The sequence below is a fragment of the Acipenser ruthenus genome, chromosome 26 (genome assembly GCF_902713425.1).
Source record: "Acipenser ruthenus chromosome 26, fAciRut3.2 maternal haplotype, whole genome shotgun sequence".
Lineage (NCBI taxonomy): Eukaryota > Metazoa > Chordata > Actinopteri > Acipenseriformes > Acipenseridae > Acipenser > Acipenser ruthenus.
In genome coordinates, this window is record NC_081214.1 from 19,306,433 (window position 1) to 19,324,790 (window position 18,358).

General features: G+C 38.3%; 1 protein-coding gene across 1 annotated transcript; it reads right to left on the bottom strand.

Moving 5' to 3' along the window:
* Positions 1-3,365: 3,365 nt before the first annotated feature.
* Positions 3,366-7,688, bottom strand: LOC117430532 (L-threonyl-[L-threonyl-carrier protein] 4-chlorinase-like). Its single transcript, XM_034050633.3, has 6 exons — positions 7,393-7,688; positions 6,210-6,444; positions 5,499-5,590; positions 5,106-5,245; positions 4,581-4,685; positions 3,366-4,101 (listed from the first exon to the last, which is right to left on the bottom strand). Exons 1-6 carry the CDS (start codon positions 7,526-7,528, stop codon positions 4,006-4,008), a joined length of 804 nt encoding a protein of 267 aa, XP_033906524.3. The 5' UTR covers positions 7,529-7,688; the 3' UTR covers positions 3,366-4,005.
* Positions 7,689-18,358: the final 10,670 nt, after the last annotated feature.

The window sequence follows — 18,358 nt, forward strand, 5'->3', positions numbered from 1 at the left end:
ACTTTGGAAAGTCAGCTTCAAGTAATCTTTTTAAACTTTTTATCAGTGATTGAAGGACATTTGTAAGCCAAGTAAATAATGATACAAATTAACAATAGTGAACTATTAGGTAAGATGTTACATTTGAATGAAATTTAGAAGGTATGCATTCAAAACTTTATCCTAACAGTTATTTAAAAATCTCAATATATACATTAATATAAATAAATAAATATATCATAATAAAAAAATCCTTGCCAATGCTGTAATAAGGTGATTACGTTGTTGGTGCTAATGTAGTAAGATAATATCTTTTAAAGCCTTGGTTATCCCTTTTCAAGCTTTTGATTTGGTAACGTGGGAAGGAGTTTTTCTTCATTTTATTTTAAATGTGCACAATGGTTTTTTATAACAACTTTATGAACACCGAACTCTTAGCGTTTATGAACCTAGAGACCAATAGCATCTATTATGTCACTATCAGTATCATTTATATTATTAAGACCATCACATGAAACTTTGCCCTTGTAAACAATCTTTACAAATCAGTCAGCGTGAGCCAGTATCCAAGCACTTTTTAAATACACAATGCAGCAACTTCTCCAGGTAGCTTACCTTTAGATGTTTACCATAGTATGTCGGCTGTTTCCCTGCGTTTTATCACTGTTATCCATTTATTGTGCTGTGCTTTACCATAACTCTCTGCAGTGAATTCTTTATAAAGGTTTCAGCCACAACTGGGTGGTCTAACTTCCAAGAGTACATTGAGAAAGAAGCAACATCACATCATGAGCACCCTGAGTGGGCAGGTGGGAGGCCCCACTTTTAATTCAGCAATTTAGCTAGAAGTTGCCAAAAAAAGAAAAAATGCAACGATATATATTTTTTCATTTTAATATATGCCAGGAGATGTCAGTGTAGTCCTTGATGTTTGAGTTGGAATAATAACTGCATGAGAACTGAACTGCTGAAGTGGGGAAGTTAGTTAACAGGTTTCTGTATCAGCTATGCTCTGTCAAACTATATATCAGCCAATTCAATAGGTGGCAGTCTTGCATTATTATGTATTTGCATCCTAATATTACACCTCTCTTTATCAGATATGGTACTCCAAACATTGAGACTCTTTACCTTTAACTCTGAAATTAAAGTAATCTTCAAATTACAAATAATTACAAATAAAGAACCTCATTTTTAGTTTTTTTCTCTTGATAGACTGGGACTCCTCTCCAGGCCCTTGTAGTGACATTTATCTGACCAAAAACCTTTCCCATTATACAAATGGGTTTTGCAAATAAAGATGTCCATATACTCAAATGTACCCATAGTACACAGTCATTGCAATGACAGTGCTTATGCATTGCTGTTGATCACATGACAACGGGATAGCTAACTAACTGAAAAGCATGTATTTTTATTTATAATATTAGGTAATATCAGGGCCTTATTTCAATATGCTCTATTGAAATTGTTTCCATCAGACATGGGTTTCCTTGGCGACCAGCTCACACTGTTTACCGAGCGCCTGGCAGCAACAATCTGATGTAATTCCCTGAATGCCTGCTCATATTTGTCTTTGGTAGAGGAAACATAAGCTTTGAGTAGACAGACAGTTTCTGTGAGATGTTTATCATCAGTTTATATACAGACATTGTGGGATTCTTAAAGTCAATGTTAGTGGGTTGCAACCCTTGAGTGTCTCTATAGGGACAGTACTGATCGAGTACAGTATATAACACAGTCATCTTATTTGGCAGGTGGTAAAGGCCAAAAACACGACCAAGCAGGATGCTAGATAAGGGGACACATATTGTATCAACTGTGTTACTTGGCGAGGTTTTTGAAGGAAACAATTAAATACTACTATCACTACTACTACAACTGCGAGTAATAACAAGACTACTACTAATAACAGCAGTAACACAGTGAATAATGTCCACCCAACTGTTCAACATCATTTGTGACATAAACATTTCAGTGTTATCAAAACCTGAGATAAGTGCAGCCTTATTATGCCCAGTCAGAGTTACGGTATTTGCTATAATAGTTGTACATGATTTTATTAGTTTCTCATTTTTCTTGTATTCGCATTCAATTTGTGTAGCGCTTTTCAGGGCTGCAGCATGAGCAGATCATTTTGTGACAGATAGGTGTCTGCTTTGAAAAGTAGCACACACTGGATACTTACAGATGAATGTTGTTGGTTCAAATTTGTGCACTTTCTTTTGTTTTTTGTTATAAAATACATAAAAAATAGTTTTTGGTTATTTTCTTCACTTGTTTTCTTTGTTAGGGATGTCTTATTGATTTACAGTAAGTTTGGAACCTGAGTGATTGCGCTAAAGTAACTCTAACTCAGCAAAACCAATAATTTTTTTACAGTTTTTTTTTGCAATGTTCCCCTGTGACAGAGATAGAATGATTCTTGGTGTTAGATTTCCCTCCCGACCTGTGAGGGCGCTGTGTAAAGTGGACTGGATGGCCCAACAATTCATTCCCAGGGTTAGGCGGACATCGGCCATCTAGAAAGGGGGCAGAGCTACGGTACACTAAATCATCGACCCGGAAGGGAAACGATGTGGCAGCCGCGGATTGGAGGAGCGGTTGCACTCGTTAACCAAGGGGTCATGGTTGATGGTATATAAGGGGATGTAGTGAGGTGATCTGTTCCTTATTATGGTTACACTGAAACTGGATGGACTAATTGTGAAACGACTGTTTTGTTTGTTTTGTCTGTCTTGTCTTTAATATAACTGTTTGTTTGTTATTAGATTAGACGGCTAACAAGATCCGGAGCTGTCGCTTAAGGCCAGCACAAAACCTGGACAACACTGCACTTTGTATCACAGATAACTTGTACTTCACCACGAGCACTACAGCACTCACTTTGTGACCGTGTTTGTGTTTATTATTTACGGGACTGCAACCCATAATTATTCCCTGTGCAATACACATTGCTGTGTATTGCCAGCCCTCTTATTGTTTTATTTCATTGTTGGATTACTGCACCTGCACCTGTACTGCACCTGCACCTGTACTGCACCTGCTCTACACCTGCACACTAATTACCACTTTGCCACATCCCCTCATATAAATAGTAAAAAATGAATAAAAACTTGTTTTTGGTTGAAAAAATTGGTATAATGTTCTTTCCTCAGAGTATTACTTTGACAGTGATTTGAAACATGTTTATGTAAATAAAGTCACTTTAATTCAATTTGAACAGCACATGGTCTAAAGTGTTATTTTGTTCCCCAAAATTAAATAAGACCTGACCAGCCTGACAGGGTAAAAATAATTGGACTGCAAAGGGTTCAATTAACTTTCTGTTAGTCAATTCATATCACAATGAATACAAAGTACTATTTTAAATTACACAATTCACATTTTATTTTAAGTCGAAACATCGTTTTAATGATTAAAAGCTTATAAGCAATGGAGAGAATCAATTCATTGGTTCAATCCACATCACATAGTTAGGACATACAGTAGTATAGTTTTCAATTATACATTTTGCGGTTATTTATGAAAATAGTAACATCGCTATAATATTTAAAAACAGATAAATGTGTACAAAAATACTTTAAATAAAGTTAATCATCTAGACATTTCGGCTTTAGTGTATCTAATTTATAAATCCAGTATCCCTCTCTTTAAACTATTTTTTGTTTATGTTCCCACCTCTCTGAGAGGCATCACATGTTCTCTCCCAGGTATATTAAGGAACTAACATGATTTTGAGCAATAAAATGAACATATGATTCAAACTATTTAAATACTCCATAAATGGTTTAATAAAAACATTTTTAAAAAGAGTTAGATAAAGGTTCAGTTATAGACCATCACTGAAGTCACTTAAATAGAGTAGCAGCGTATCAATTAGTTACATCACCAATAGAATGATAACATTTACAACATTATTGCTTTTTTAATCTTAATAATAGGGTCAATGAATAAAAGTATAGAGCTATTTAGATCCACCACAGTTTAGATCACTAAAATAGGCCCCATGGTCTGCATTGCACCTCACTGAAGATTGGGGGCATTGTTTGGAAAGTGATGGTACTCATCAACACCAGAGACTAGGACTGTAGCATTAAAGGTGCGAGGACGATCTGGGTCCTGTAAGAAAGAAAAAAAAAGAAAGGTTTTCAAACTACTTTTAAAAAGATTGTGAATGTAGTGTGATAATGCATTGCCCTTTACATATGGGTTTGAATCCTGTGTTAATGTGATGGTCTCACCCTTTTACCCTTTCATTAGTCCACATTATAAAACCCAAGTCTGTTCTTGAAGCCCATGCAGGACCTAAGGTGTTCAGCACAGACGTGAGCGTGCAAGGTTGTAATTTTTAGTTTTTTCAAAAATATTAGTCTAAGCTAATTTGGCCTGTGGACTGCTAACACTGCACAGTATTGTACTTCCTCATGAGCAGATAGTAATCCAGCCTGTCAGTATATGAAGCTTTAATGTGTTTTACAAAAATTATCAGTGGGGTATGTCTCATTTTGAAGATATATGAGTGTCTCCCAAATTGTTAAGCTCCTCTTTGGCAAGCTCAGGTCCAACCGTCTCTCCTCTCTCAAAAGTGAAGTGCTTACCTGAACAGGATAGGCAGAGGTTGGCACATAGCGAATAACGAACCCACAGCGCCTCCGAGTGGACAGGTTGGGCTCACTGGCATGGACTGTCAGACCATCGTGGACCTGGGATATAGGGTATTAGAGTGAGCAGAGTGCCCTCTTGTGCTGACAGGAGCCATGACTCTGATGACAACTGGTTCTTGCAGTTTTCGTGTGAATTTAACTGTTTAGTTCAATAATCATGATTGGTGGAGTTTGGGACAATATTTACTGTATGATCTCCTGTTAGAACATAGAACACTTTGGAGTTTCTGAAGGCTGTCCTATTTTGGTTGTGATAGCCCTATTTGAAAGTGAAGGCCACAATTGTCAGCATACATGTGGACATTTATTGTTCCTGAGATGTTAAGCTTTCTTTTGATACCACATGCCTAAATATATACAAAAACTCAAATATTCAAAAGCACAATAACACTCTTGAAGTTCAATTTCACCGAGTCAGCCCACTTCTCAGGTGTTATAATGTACATAGAGGTTACTTACAGACATTTGTCCAGCCTGTAGAGGGCACTCCACAGCCTCACTCGTGTTGAGGAGGTGATCTGGGATCTCCTGATTGGCTGTCAGCATGTTCCCTGGGTTGGGTGAGGTGATGTGGGGGAGGAGACCTTGATGGTGACTTCCTAAAAGATATAATGGAATTAAGTTTAATTTAAAGACATTGAAATTGCTTTAATCTGAACACAAGTTTTTGTATTCAGTCATAACATTTAAAAACATGCCATTAAAAATGTTGATGAAAAATATGTTTATTTTAATTTGTTAATCAGACCCTGGCAGCAGCTATAAGGAGATAAATACATATGAGCACCATAAGTAGCACCATAAGTAGCAATATACAATAAATGCAAGAAGAAAAGGTGTGAGTCGCAGTACCTGGGATGACCTGCAGGACTCCATTCTCTCGGTCTACGTCGTCCAGGGCCAGCCACACAGAAGCCACTGAACCCCCCTCAAAACCCCAGTACCTGCCATTCAAAATCACACTCGGGGTCAGTGATGATTTAAGCATCATCTCCACAACTACAAGACCCCCCAGCATCATTGCATTAACAAGCCCCCTTGAGGTGCTTGTGTAATTAGTGCAGTCACTGAGTTTGTACCAAATAAACACCATCTTATTTTCTTGTTTTACCTTTAAAAAAATATTTGTTTTTTTTCTAATACTAGAAAACATCCAGCTGGATTGTAATAAAAAAAAATACAGGAGCTATAAGCTTTGTGCATGGACTTTTCAGTAACCAAGTTTGATTCAATAAACAACACAGCAACTGCATTATGTCAGTGTTTTATGAAGACATTTAATCAAAGGTGCAATAAACAGGATTGCTATAAAGAAACCTCAAAACTTTTAAAGGGAATGTGGAAAGAAGTTTATATTTGACAGGGACAGTGTGGTCACATACGCACCCTGTACATCATGCACAATATCGCCCCCTGGTGTTTGTGAAAAAAAATCTTTTAGGCCCGTTATTACCGCAATGAATACATTTCATTCCATGTTGTCTTCAAAATGTCTGGCTAAAAAACAGCTTTGTACAGTATGTATGTGTTTAAAATGAGGCATTGTGGTCCTACATTACTGACCTGATGTCCTGGTGCCAGGCAACATAAGGAAGCACAGGCTTCTGACTTTCACAGGCAGCTTCGTGGCTCTTCTGTTTGATCGGGTATTTGCAGATGAAGCGTGAATCAAGGAGGATGACGTTGGGTCCCAGGATCCCCTTGATTGGCTCCAGCACCTTGGGATGGATGGCCAGAGACATCACCCAGTGGTACTTCAAGTGCACATTATGGAGACTGTACTGGGCATACTCCAGCCCTACAGTGGAGAGAGTAATAGAGGTGAGGACAGGCACTCAGCAGTGCATTCATACAAGCCATGGTGAAAGATTTTACATCTATTCAAATAGTACAACTAAACAACATTACATTATTGAAATAATCTAATAGAAAACACTTTGGTAGGGTTATAAAGTGTATATCATAAGCAGCTGTTATTGTATTGTATTACAATTGTATTGCATTTTTACATTTCCATTAGTATTGTATGGCAATCACAATCATTTAGAGTGAGTGGGTTCTGTTGTTTCAATATTGAGTTTAAATCCGCCTTTACTAGACATTGAATATGCTTTGAGCTTGTCTGCAGAATCCTGCACTGAACAGCCTTCCTTCCTCATGTGACAATGTGACCTTTCAACTCCACTGACCTCACCTCCTGTACTCTCTGTGGCAGATAGAGCTGAAAGGTCACTATGTCACATGATTTGAATGGAATATGCAGTTGGGGCACTTGGGATTCTGTGAACAAGCTGGAAGCAGTTAAAAGCCAGGTAAAGGCAGATTTATAAAAAACATTTCAATAACTCAGCTGAACCCAGAACCACTCCTAATGATTGCAAACACCATCCAGTATGAATGTTAAAAAGCAATTCATATTGGAAGCTTCTTCTTTGTACTTGTTTGCCCAGTAGTAGCAGTTATAGTACAGATACTCTGATTAGTAGAGCACCCCCTATCATTTCCCATGATGTGGATAATTAACACACGCACACGCCTCCTAATGCGACCATTAAAAGACCAACCACACTTTATCAGTTGGTGGGGGAGTCCATACTACAAAATCACATTATATGAATCCAAAACAGTTCCAACATTTGAAGACATTGAAAATGACTTCTAGTCACAAGTTTCTCATTGAATTGAATTGTTTCTTTTAGTTTTTATACTCTCTAAACGTCTCCTCACCTCCTAGGCATATACTCACCAAACTCCCTCTCCAGTCTACTGAAGCCCTCTGTAGCTCTCTCCAGCTCTTCGGGGTCTAGCACTGGCACTCCAGTTAGGAAGCCATGCTTCCAGTAGGTCTCAGCCATTTCAGCCAGCGAGGGGGTCATCGTCATGTTGAATTGGAGGTACAGCTGCAACAGGCAGGAGAATTCAGGACTCAAGAACTTCAGCTATATACAGGTAAAAACTAGGAAACAAAATAAATTATGAAAATCAGGGTAATGCAGGCTTCAACACTTCTTTTAAGCAGGCTTACACAAGGCTTAAAGTTATCCCTAGTCTATCTCCAGAGAAGCTAATGAGCCCAATATATACCTGCGCAGGTAACCCCACCTCCTGACCCTACCATGTGTATGGGTGAACTTTTAAAATTCCAAGATTTCAAAATACAAATCAAAGAATACATATTACCTTCCCCCAGCGACTACAGTGGTATTGTCCAATTAGCATGACTCATTCTAGCTACACAAGGAAATGAGCAATTGTTCAACCAGTTTCTGCTTAAAATACATTTTAGAGTTACTCAGGTATCACAAGGAAACTGACAATTTAGATGACCATACCCAACCTGCCAGTACATTTTAAACCCTGTTTCGTGCACCTCAATGCCAAAATAAGAAAGTTAGCATTTGTATTTGTGGTACACAATGTATGTTGTAAACAATGTATGAAAGTTCTTAGGTGCTATTTTCTACATGTCCTTCATTGGTATGCCTGGGTCAAGGAAGCACGGGAGCTTAAAATACTATATACTCTATGTAGCTGATGTTATGTCATTTAATCGGTGGGAGAACATCAAGCAAAACCTCCACTTCACTGACAAATCTAAAATACCACAAGGCAATACCAACCGTGTTATCAAACTGTGGGAACTGCTTGAACCACTCCATGGAAAGTTGAACAAAAAAAACACAATTAAACCTATGAAACCAAAGAAGTGGAGTTAATTTTTTTTCTTACTGTGGTCTAGTGGCATATCCTATGATTCTGAATTGTATGCAGGACCAGCACACCATCCAGCTCCTTTGTCAGATGTCAATGCCAGTTCTCAAGTTGGACCCCCTCATCAGTTTTAATCCCAAAAGGGATTAATGATTGTTTCAAAATACAGCCATTTATATGTAGCTACCTAATTAGTGAGAAGTTTGTTGGAATTAATGCTGTGTCAGTAGGTACACCATTTTGACTAACCTATGTTAGTTCGTAAGCCTGATGAATAATGATCAAAGCAGAAAAAGCAATAGAGAATTAGACAAAACACACCCAGGAGTCTATTTCAATGTTCTAAAGAGTGGCATATGTAAATACCCCTGCTCTTTATCTCAGTGTTAACCCAGCTGGGATTTACTTATAGTATTAACATTACAAATACAGTGTGACAAAGTCGTGAAAAATCTAGATTTACATTTTTAAAATAGACCCCCCCCCATAACATGATATAAAAGAGAGCGTTAATCTTGTGTTCTCCTTGTTGCTTAGGTTCACTTTGTAAATTAAATAATTTCAGTCATTACATCTTGGTGGCTTTTAAAAGAGAAGTTTAAACAAGCCCTCCCCAGACTAAGTGTACAAATTATCTAAGAGGGGCGTCTAGTTTGTGAAGTGCATAAAGTTTAAAGGAAACAAAAACTAAAATAAGTAAATAAATAACACATTGATGAAGCAAAATGAAAGAAAAGGAAGGATGACAAATAAATACAAGTGTAATGAAGAGGTGAAAATGAGAGAAAGGGGGGGTAAGGGAAATGTCTCTGGGGATTTTTTTTTTCCACACAGACTCTTTACTTAAGAAAAAATGTGCATGATGAGGAAAGTCAGCGTGCAACAATCTCTGTCAGTTCAGGAAATGGCAAGGCTATAGAAAGGGGATTTTTAAATCAGGCAGAGATTGTAGGAGGGCAGCACGTATATCACACTAGAAGGGTGTTTGAGGAAATACTGTAAAGGAAGTGTAATGGAGAGTCCTGCATACCTTCACTGGGTGGGTGTCCTTCCTCTGAATGCATCTCATCATTTACTCAGAAGCTTACCGAGGCAATGTAACACAATGCCATTTTACTGACAACCTTTTACTATTTACCAGCGTTTTATTTGATTATAAAAAGACAACACCTGAATTTGCATTCAGCACATGAATATCTGCATTACACTAAACATATGAGTTATTAATATATAACTTCTGGACAAAAGTGTTTTTTTTTTTGTTTTTTTTCCAGCTAGTCAACTTCCTTGTGTCAGAATGTGGATGTTGTAGATTTAGTTTCATATAAAAACATAATCATTAAATGCCCTCTCCCTGAGTAGCTTTGTATACAGGGACTAGGATAGCAGGACAAGATCTGTTCCCTTTGTAGTTCAAAGAACCCTTTTGTTTTCCAAGTGTTGTTTAACATAGGGTTTATCAAACCCAACGAAAGACCGGTTCTCACAAACAGACAACTGGGTCTGGAACCAGCATTTATCACAGACAACATAACAAACTGTATATCATTGGTATTTTACCTTTTTTGTCTCAGAATTAAACTGTTTCTGTTGAAAATCATATCAAGAGGACTGGAATTATTATTTTTGAGAAATAAACTTTTATTATTACAAGGTTCTTGCAGCAAGCCAATTATCTTGTTATAGACTATTGTGGACAATACTTTTTCTTTCTTGCTTTTTAATTGTTCATGATACACACACGTTGCTACTGTTACAATTACATGATTTATATAATTTGAACAGCATTTACATGTGTACCTATTAAAGCAACTTTATATCTAATGTGTAGGACATTCACATTAGCAGTTTTGTTGCAGATTTAACATTTCGGCTACACCCAGCACCTGTTGATTCTGTGACATCATACTAACACTATGATCGATCAATCAACCTCCTCCCCCCCCCCAAAAGAAAGAAAACTAGAACTTAGAAATCTTAGAGGTTTGTTTATTAAGAAACTAAAGTATTAATTCTTTAAAAAAAAAAAAAAGAATCTGTTGGTGTTTGTAATTTTGATTTATGGTTAACTGTTGCATAACACCTGACTGATTAGTTTAATCTACCATTTAAATTTAAAAATAGAAAACAAAAGAAAAGCACTAACATGCTTATGAGATAAGTGTTTTATGCATTTATGGAAATCCGAGTTCCCTTTCAATTTGAATACGACCACCAAAACATTACGTATGGGATATGCCTGCCTATTGGTAGGTATTTTCTGAGCTCTCTGTACCAGAGCTGTCGATAGGCCCTTCCTAGGATGACGCCCTCGGTCCCGCCTACTGAGGGGTTAATGCCATCATTCCACGAAAGCCATTTCTCTTTTTGCCTCACAAGATGATAAGGTAAGACCCTCTGTGATGGTATCTGAGCGTATTTTGAAAAAGAGCTTTGAGTCTACTGCAGTTCCCTTGCCTTCAGGCTGGAAGCTGGCTTGGTGCTTTCATGGAATCAGTGACTCCTGATCCAGCCTTTTTCTTTCTATCTTTTCTCAGCAACCTGATGCACATGGTTCTCAATGCTCGGTGCACACTGTGCTTAGTGCACGCATTGCGTGGTGCTCGGTGCACTTGGTGCGCACGGTATTCAGTACCCTCAGTACGCATAGCGCCCCAGTGCATACAATACTTGGTGCACGTGGTGCTTGGTGCACTCGTTGCGTGCGGTGCTCTGTGTACTCGGCGTGCATAGCGGTGCTCTGTGCGCACATTTACCGGTGCACGCGCTACTCTGTGCAAGCGACGCTTGGTGTACGCCACGCTCAGTGCAATTGGTGCACACAGTGCTTGGTGCACTCGGTGTGTTTAATAACTCGATGCATATGGCGCTCGGTGCACTGCGTGCACAAGGCTCTCAGTTCACACCGGTATCCACCATGACGAGCCTTCTGTGGTTGCACATCCTGCAAGGCAAACATACTGCACAATGATGGGCACTCTCTCTGCATGAGGTGCCTAGGGGTCCAACATGCCACCGAGGCCATAGGGAATAAGGACTTCTCTGACATCTGCTCGGCTTTTCAGCCCAGAGTCTGTCGCAATAGTCACAAGAGTCCTCGCACCACTAACCTAGGGTTAAGCGGGTTCTGATGCGTCCCTCGTAAGCTGCTGTTCCTTCTCCCTCGCGACGGCTCTGGTATACATTTCCCATATGTTTTGTTGGTATTCTTTAAATTGAAAGGGAACGTTAAGTTACTTACCGTAACCCTGGTTCCCTGAAAGAGAAGATGACCACCAACTAGTGAGGTCGCATCGGTCAACCTCACGGCTTTGATGCAAAAAGAGAAATGGCTTTCCTGGAATGATGGCTTTAACCGCTCGGTAAGCAGTACCGAGGGCGTCATCCCAGGAAGGGGCCTATCGACAGCTCTGGTAGAGAACTCAGAAAATACCTACCAATAGGCAGGCAATAGGTGGTCATCTTCTCTTTTAGGGAAGCAGGATTACGGTAAGTAACCTAACATTTTTATTGCTTTACTGGTAATATGGGTTGTATTATGTGGTTATGTAATGATGATACTTGGGCCTCTGGCAACACTAATGCTGGCCTGTTAGTCTAAACATAGAAGTTATGTGGTCTTTCTTTAAAACTTCAAAAAGGGCATTAAAGTCAAATAAAGATTCCTCTATTCCCTAGGTTAAACCTCAGTTCAGAAATTCCGTTTTTTTTAGCCTTTTCTCAAACATTAGTTAGTAAGTCTGATAAATACATAATGATCAAAGCAGAAAAAGCAATAGCGAATGAGACAAAACACACCCAGGAGTCGTATGTAAATACCCCTGATCTTTAACTCAGTGTTAATCCAGCTGGGATTTTCCCCTAGTGGTGATTTATTGACCCACTTACATTAAACACCCAAGATAAACTTTTCAGAGTAGAGGTGCGTGCAAATGAGAGGGACTTCAAACAAGGGAGGAAAGTCTATTGACATGACAAGAAAGTCATGTGTGTTGTATGTGAGAATTGGACTGGGGATATACATGGGTGTCTGTCTGTCCATGCCCATGGGAATCACACTTACAGTTCTGCATATATCTGGAGACATGAGCTCTCTGTCTGTACATCTTCCTAACATCTTGAGAAGACAAGATGTTTTTCCACATAATGTAAATAAGCCATTTTATTATACTTTACCATGATACTAACTTGCCTAATGAATTCTACAATAGGTCTTACCACTTATCCAGTTATCCAATTTTGAATTTGCAGCTGTAGCAGCAATGCATGTTGCTGATATTGTTAAAAATGAAAATAGCAGCTGATAAAATAGTATAAGCTTGAATCAGGAAGAAACTGTAATTTCAATAGAAACTATTCATCTTCACTGGCATTCATTCAAGTGTTTAAACTAATACGGCACAGCTTACCCACACCCATGTTATCTAGAAGGAAGTGTCTATTAATACATTATGGAAATTACATTGCCCTCCACTCATTTCTAGTGATGTTAATGACTTATTATGCCATATCGTGTAGCAGTTAAGTGGTTTATATTTGGCAGAAGAATGTTTCTAGTTTTGCAATAAGTTCCTGGTAGATGATTACTTCAATCCGAAACAATCCTGTATTCTGTCACTCTTATTTTGTTACTCACTTCACATATCTTTTATGTCCGAGCTCCTCACACTCACAAAAAACTCAGAGTAGCCAGCCCAGCAAGCAAGAGCACCACCATACAACTGGTGCTGACTTGACATGAAACTACATGATGGTCCAGTGAGTGGCTGCGTGTAGCAGAAGAGTAGTGGGTATTTTAAAGTGCTCTGGGTCCACAGGGTAGTAGTTATGTGTTGATCAGTCATGTCAGGGACACCCCATTTACAGAGGCTCGTCATGCCTAACAATGTACCCAAGTTGCCTAATTATATACTGTACAGAATATTATTATATTCTGTATTTTGTTATTATATTATTATACTATACCGAATATTATAATATTAATATGCCATAGTGTGCCTCTGGAGAGATAAATGAACATCGGGTCTAACTGGTAAAGGTACATACACTCTCTGTCCTACATAAATATTAAAGTACCAAACACAAATAACACATCCATTATGAAAAAAACAACATTATAGATCCATGTTTTCTGATGATCCTCTCCCAAGATTACTTCATACTTCATTATTTGTTGCAGCTTTGGTAACATGTTATTTTAAAAGGCTATTTTTATCATCTTCATTTAGTTTCCTGTTTAATGTCATAGTATTCTGTATAATGCTCCATTGCTGTTCCTCCTAAGATGAGTAATTGCTTGCTAACTACTCCAGAAAATGCTTCTGGAAATAATCATCTTGGGTGATTGTGTTAAAATTGAAATGGGAGAAATATTTCAATGTTGTACAGCCTTCAATGCACTATACTTCAACTTTGAACCTATACACAACTAAATGATAATATGCCTCCCCATCTCGGTTCTTTATGTTCCCATGGTAACCATTTCATGTTGCATATAGAATAGTAGATGACAGAGAGTGTATTATAACTATATGTACTGTAATATAATGTACTGTAATATAGAACTCACCATTTAGACTGATGTATTTATTTTGAGACGACTGTTACAGGTTTCTGATAAAGGAGCAGGCTCTGCTGCTTCATGTGCTAACATTCAATACAGTTGCTGTTTCTGACAATCTGAAACATAGCCTGACTTAAGTGCAGCAAGGGCAGAGAGATGAAGGACTGCAAGCAGACAACCTGGGTAGCATTCATGTCTAACACACACCTTGTAGGACTTAGAGCAAGTCAGGAGGTCATGTTGGAAGCCCTTACTGGAAAATGAAGTCAATATGGAGGAAAAAAAACCCAAAACATTAGGGTGATAAATTCATTATGACAGAGATGCATTGAAAGATGTTCACAGGAAAATACCTCTCTCAGGAGGAGTGTTGCTGTGTCATTCCATTTAATCTACTATTGCATGACAGATAAATAGAGCTGCCCATTAACTGTATTGGGTGGATTACTGCAACAGTTTTAGCACTTCCTGGAACAAGGTAATCCATTCTGTAACTAGAAAACAAACAAGTGGATTATAGAACAATGATGAACCTGCACTGGCAAGGTGGAAACAGGCCAAGCTGAACCCTGTCCTCCTGGGATCAGGACAGTAGCTTTGGGAACATCTGCTACTTAGGGTCTCCTGGTAAAAGGAGGTGTTTGGTTTCAGGCTTCAGTCCTCTTCACCATAGCCGATTACATCGATGAGGTTATATTTCAAAAGGTCATTTGAAATGGGATATAGCTACATGGCACTTCAATTATAATAACAACATATCAGAAAAAATATGTTGACAATGGGTTTCTAAATTCTTTCTCTTGTAATCTCAGTTAAATGAGGAATGTTCAATAAGGGTTAAGGTTTTTTGGGAAAAGCTTTACCTCAGTTAGGTACTTTTGCAAGCAGTAAATCCAGGCAGTTATATAACAGGAGGCGGTGTGGTCCATTGGTTAAAGAAAAGGGGCTTGTAACTAGGAAGTCCCCGGTTCAAATCCCACCTCAGCCACTGACTCATTGTGTGACCCTGAACAAGTCACGTAATTGTAAGTGACAAGAGACGTAATTGTAAGTGACTCTGCAGCTGATGCATAGTTCACACACCCTAGTCTCTGTAATTCGCCTTGGATAAAGGCGTTTGCTAAATAAACAAATAATAATTATAATAAAATGCCATTGCATCGACAAAAATGTAAACTGAGCGCCAAATTGAACATACAGTACATAGTTCTATGATTACAGTGTTCTAAATATATACATTTGTAATGTAGTTTTTAATATAATATGTTACTTTTAATCCCAAATACATTTTTTGAAACAGATGTGTTTAAGGTGGTAATCAAGGTAATGATAATAGTGAATTTGAAGAGTTGATGCAGTTATGATACACAAACACTAGCTTTCAAGACTTCATCTGTTGTAAGTGGAAGTTTAACTCCTGCTTCCACTTACTGTGCCTGTGAAGAAGAGACTTGAAAGCTAGTGTTTGTATATTATAGTTAATATAATAAAGAGTATCAACTCTTCAAATGTATTAGTGAATAACAGAGACCACACACATGTAAAAAAAAAAAAAAACAACAGGCTTGTTTCAAATGATCTATCTATGACTTCCAGCTACAGGTCTACTTGGAAACAGTTTTGCTGTAATGCTGCTGTTCCTTCATATGTCACAACCAAAAGTTATTAGCAAACCATTCTAAAAAAAACACACATCCCTGTGTGGGTGTTTTATTTGTGTAATCCCAAAATAATACTTTAAATAATACATAAAAAATGACATAAATATCAATAAAAAAGCTACACTTTTTGCTGTGCTTCTACCATTGTGTTCCACAGTGAATTTGTACAAGGGTTTCAGCAACTACTAGGTTTTCCAACTTCCAAGAATACATTGAGAAAGAAGCAACATAACATCATGTATACTTTGAGTGGGCAGGTGGGAGGCTTAGCAAGTTAGCTAAATGTTGTCAAAAAAGAAGACCTTTGCAGTCACCATTCCTGGAACCCTTTCTGTTTTTTTGGACTTCATAAAATTGTTGTTTAACCTGCTTCAGGTTTTCTCAAGTGTACTTAATACATTCTGTAAACAAGTTTGCTGAACTGTCTGATCAACATATTAAAAATGAATTTGAGATGCTGACCAATTATAATACATAGCATAACAAATATAAAAGAGAATCACTATAACTTGTCTATAGTTCTATAAAATAAAAATGCTGTTTTCAAAGACATTGTTCAAAGTCACCAGTCTCTGTGTCAACACATGCTTGTAAGCTATTAAACCACACTGTAAATGAAGACTTTTATTTGCCTTCCTCTTCTGTAACAGTAGACCTGCTTCTAATATTTCATCCTTCTGCTATTGTGAAGGTAATTGTAACAGAACTGTACAGTACAGCTGCTTTAAAAAAGTGAATAACAAAGGTATAAATTAGACATGATTAATAGGCATGATAAAGCTAGATAAGGCATGTGATTTACAGTATGCTGTGAACTTACTGTGCCTTTTCTACAGCCTTGTTCATTCTTCACTCCATAAGGGGTCAAGCTAGAGCTTGAGGAATTCAAAGTGTGTTAGACTCTCATCTGGTGCTGCAGACATGTAGAGAATCGTTTATCCCAGCATTTTTTAGAATAACATGAAATAGTGCCATTAGCCAAAATAAATAAGAACAAAAAAAGGCATTTTAAAAGTGGGTCCCCAGGATAGTAGTTCAACAGGGAACTTCAAGTGTAAAGCATGACAAATTTACACTGTTAACACATTTTCCAGTAAAGTGGTTTATTTTAATGATCTGAACAATGCACATTCTAATACTGCCTCTCTAAAATGTATGACCCTGATTTTTTCCAGACCTCATTTCACTATTTCACTGGGGGCAAATGTACATACATTTACTATCACATTTCTGCATTTACACGTCTACATTTACCCTACTGTACCTTAGGTCTGATTGTAGGGCAGCAGTGTGGAGTAGTGGTTAGGGCTCTGGAGGGTCGTGGGTTCAATCCCAGGTGGGGGACACTGCTGCTGTACCCTTGAGCAAGGTACTTTACCTAGATTGCTCCAGTAAAAACCCAACTGTATAAATGGGTAATTGTATGCAAAATAATGTGTAAAAATAACGTAATTATATGTAAAAATAATGTGATATCTTGTAACAATTGTAAGTCGCCCTGGAGAAGGGCGTCAGCTAAGAAATAAATTTAAGAACCACAACCCCTACATGCCTATATACACACTGTGCTTCTGCATGGGTTATCAAATCATTGTGCACAGGCTGCAATTGAAGACAATGTGTTGCACAGTTCACCCAGGCCAGGTCTGTGCCCTTGTTATGTGTTCCACCCCAGGTGGTGTACATAACACAGGACTGTGCACACTTTGCAATGCCCAGACTATAGGATCAAATATCTACTCTTATTAGATTACAAGTTAAGCCAGTCTGTTCTTTTTCAGTGTTACCAGGAGAGAAATAAAGAAAGATTTGTATCGTTCAGAGATGATGCTCCCTTTTATTTAACCAACTCACTGTGCTTTCCTTGTCTTTTTTTACGATGGTTGGCAGTTTACAGCATGCATGGCGCTGCCTGTTAAATTATTCATTTTGTCACACTGTGCCAACCTTCCATGGAAGCTGCCTGTTCTCACCTTCCCCTTGCTTCCTGTTTCACCTTGACAGGCTGTCTCCATCTACAGCAATATACAGGTAGTGTACAAAAAAAATGGAAACACCTGGGTAAATGAGGGACACCAAGTATATTGAAAGCAAGGGCTTCCACACAGGTGTGGCTCATGCGTTAATTAAGCAAATAACATCCCAGAATGCTTATGGTCATGTATAAAAATGCTGGACAGGCCTGGTTGCCTATAATTATGGCTAGCAAGGCTGCACGAGGAGACCTCAGTGACTTTGAAGGAGGGGTGATTGTTGGGGCGCGTTTGGCAGGAGCTTCACTGACCAAGACAGCTCAACTTGTTGATGTTTCACGAGCAACGGTGTCTAAGGTGATGTCGGCATGGAACTCCGAGGGAAAGACATCATCAGCAAAGGGCAACAGTGGACGGAAACGCATACTCCTGGATCGTGATATTCGTGTATTAATTCAAAGTGCAAGGCAAAACGGGCGAGCAACTGCAGATCAATTGACTGCAAATTTCAACCTGGGGCGCGAGCAGCCAGTTTTATCAAAAACAGTCCACAGAGCGGGATACCATAGTGGCCCAACGCCCTATTAAGTGACTTTACATTGGTGTTTCCATTTTTTTGTCCACCACCTGTAGCATTGCCACTGTTGGGCCACTACTGCGTTGCCATTAAAGATTAGGGTTATTGTTAAATATGGCATTATCGTTGGCCAAGTCAGAATTGATAAGATTCAAAAAGCATTCATTAAGATGGCTTTCATTTGTGAATTAATGTTATAATTTTCATTTGTGAAATAATGTTATAAT

Bases quoted from the DNA above. Each gene is read 5' to 3' on its own strand.
- LOC117430532 (XM_034050633.3), bottom strand. From the start codon at position 7,528: ATGACGATGACCCCCTCGCTGGCTGAAATGGCTGAGACCTACTGGAAG. The intron at 4,686-5,105 runs GTAAGTAACCTC...CCTATATCCCAG, and splicing joins TACAGGCTGGACAAATGTCT to GTCCACGATGGTCTGACAGT. The intron at 4,102-4,580 runs GTAAGCACTTCA...TCTTTCTTACAG, and splicing joins CCTCTGCCTATCCTGTTCAG to GACCCAGATCGTCCTCGCAC.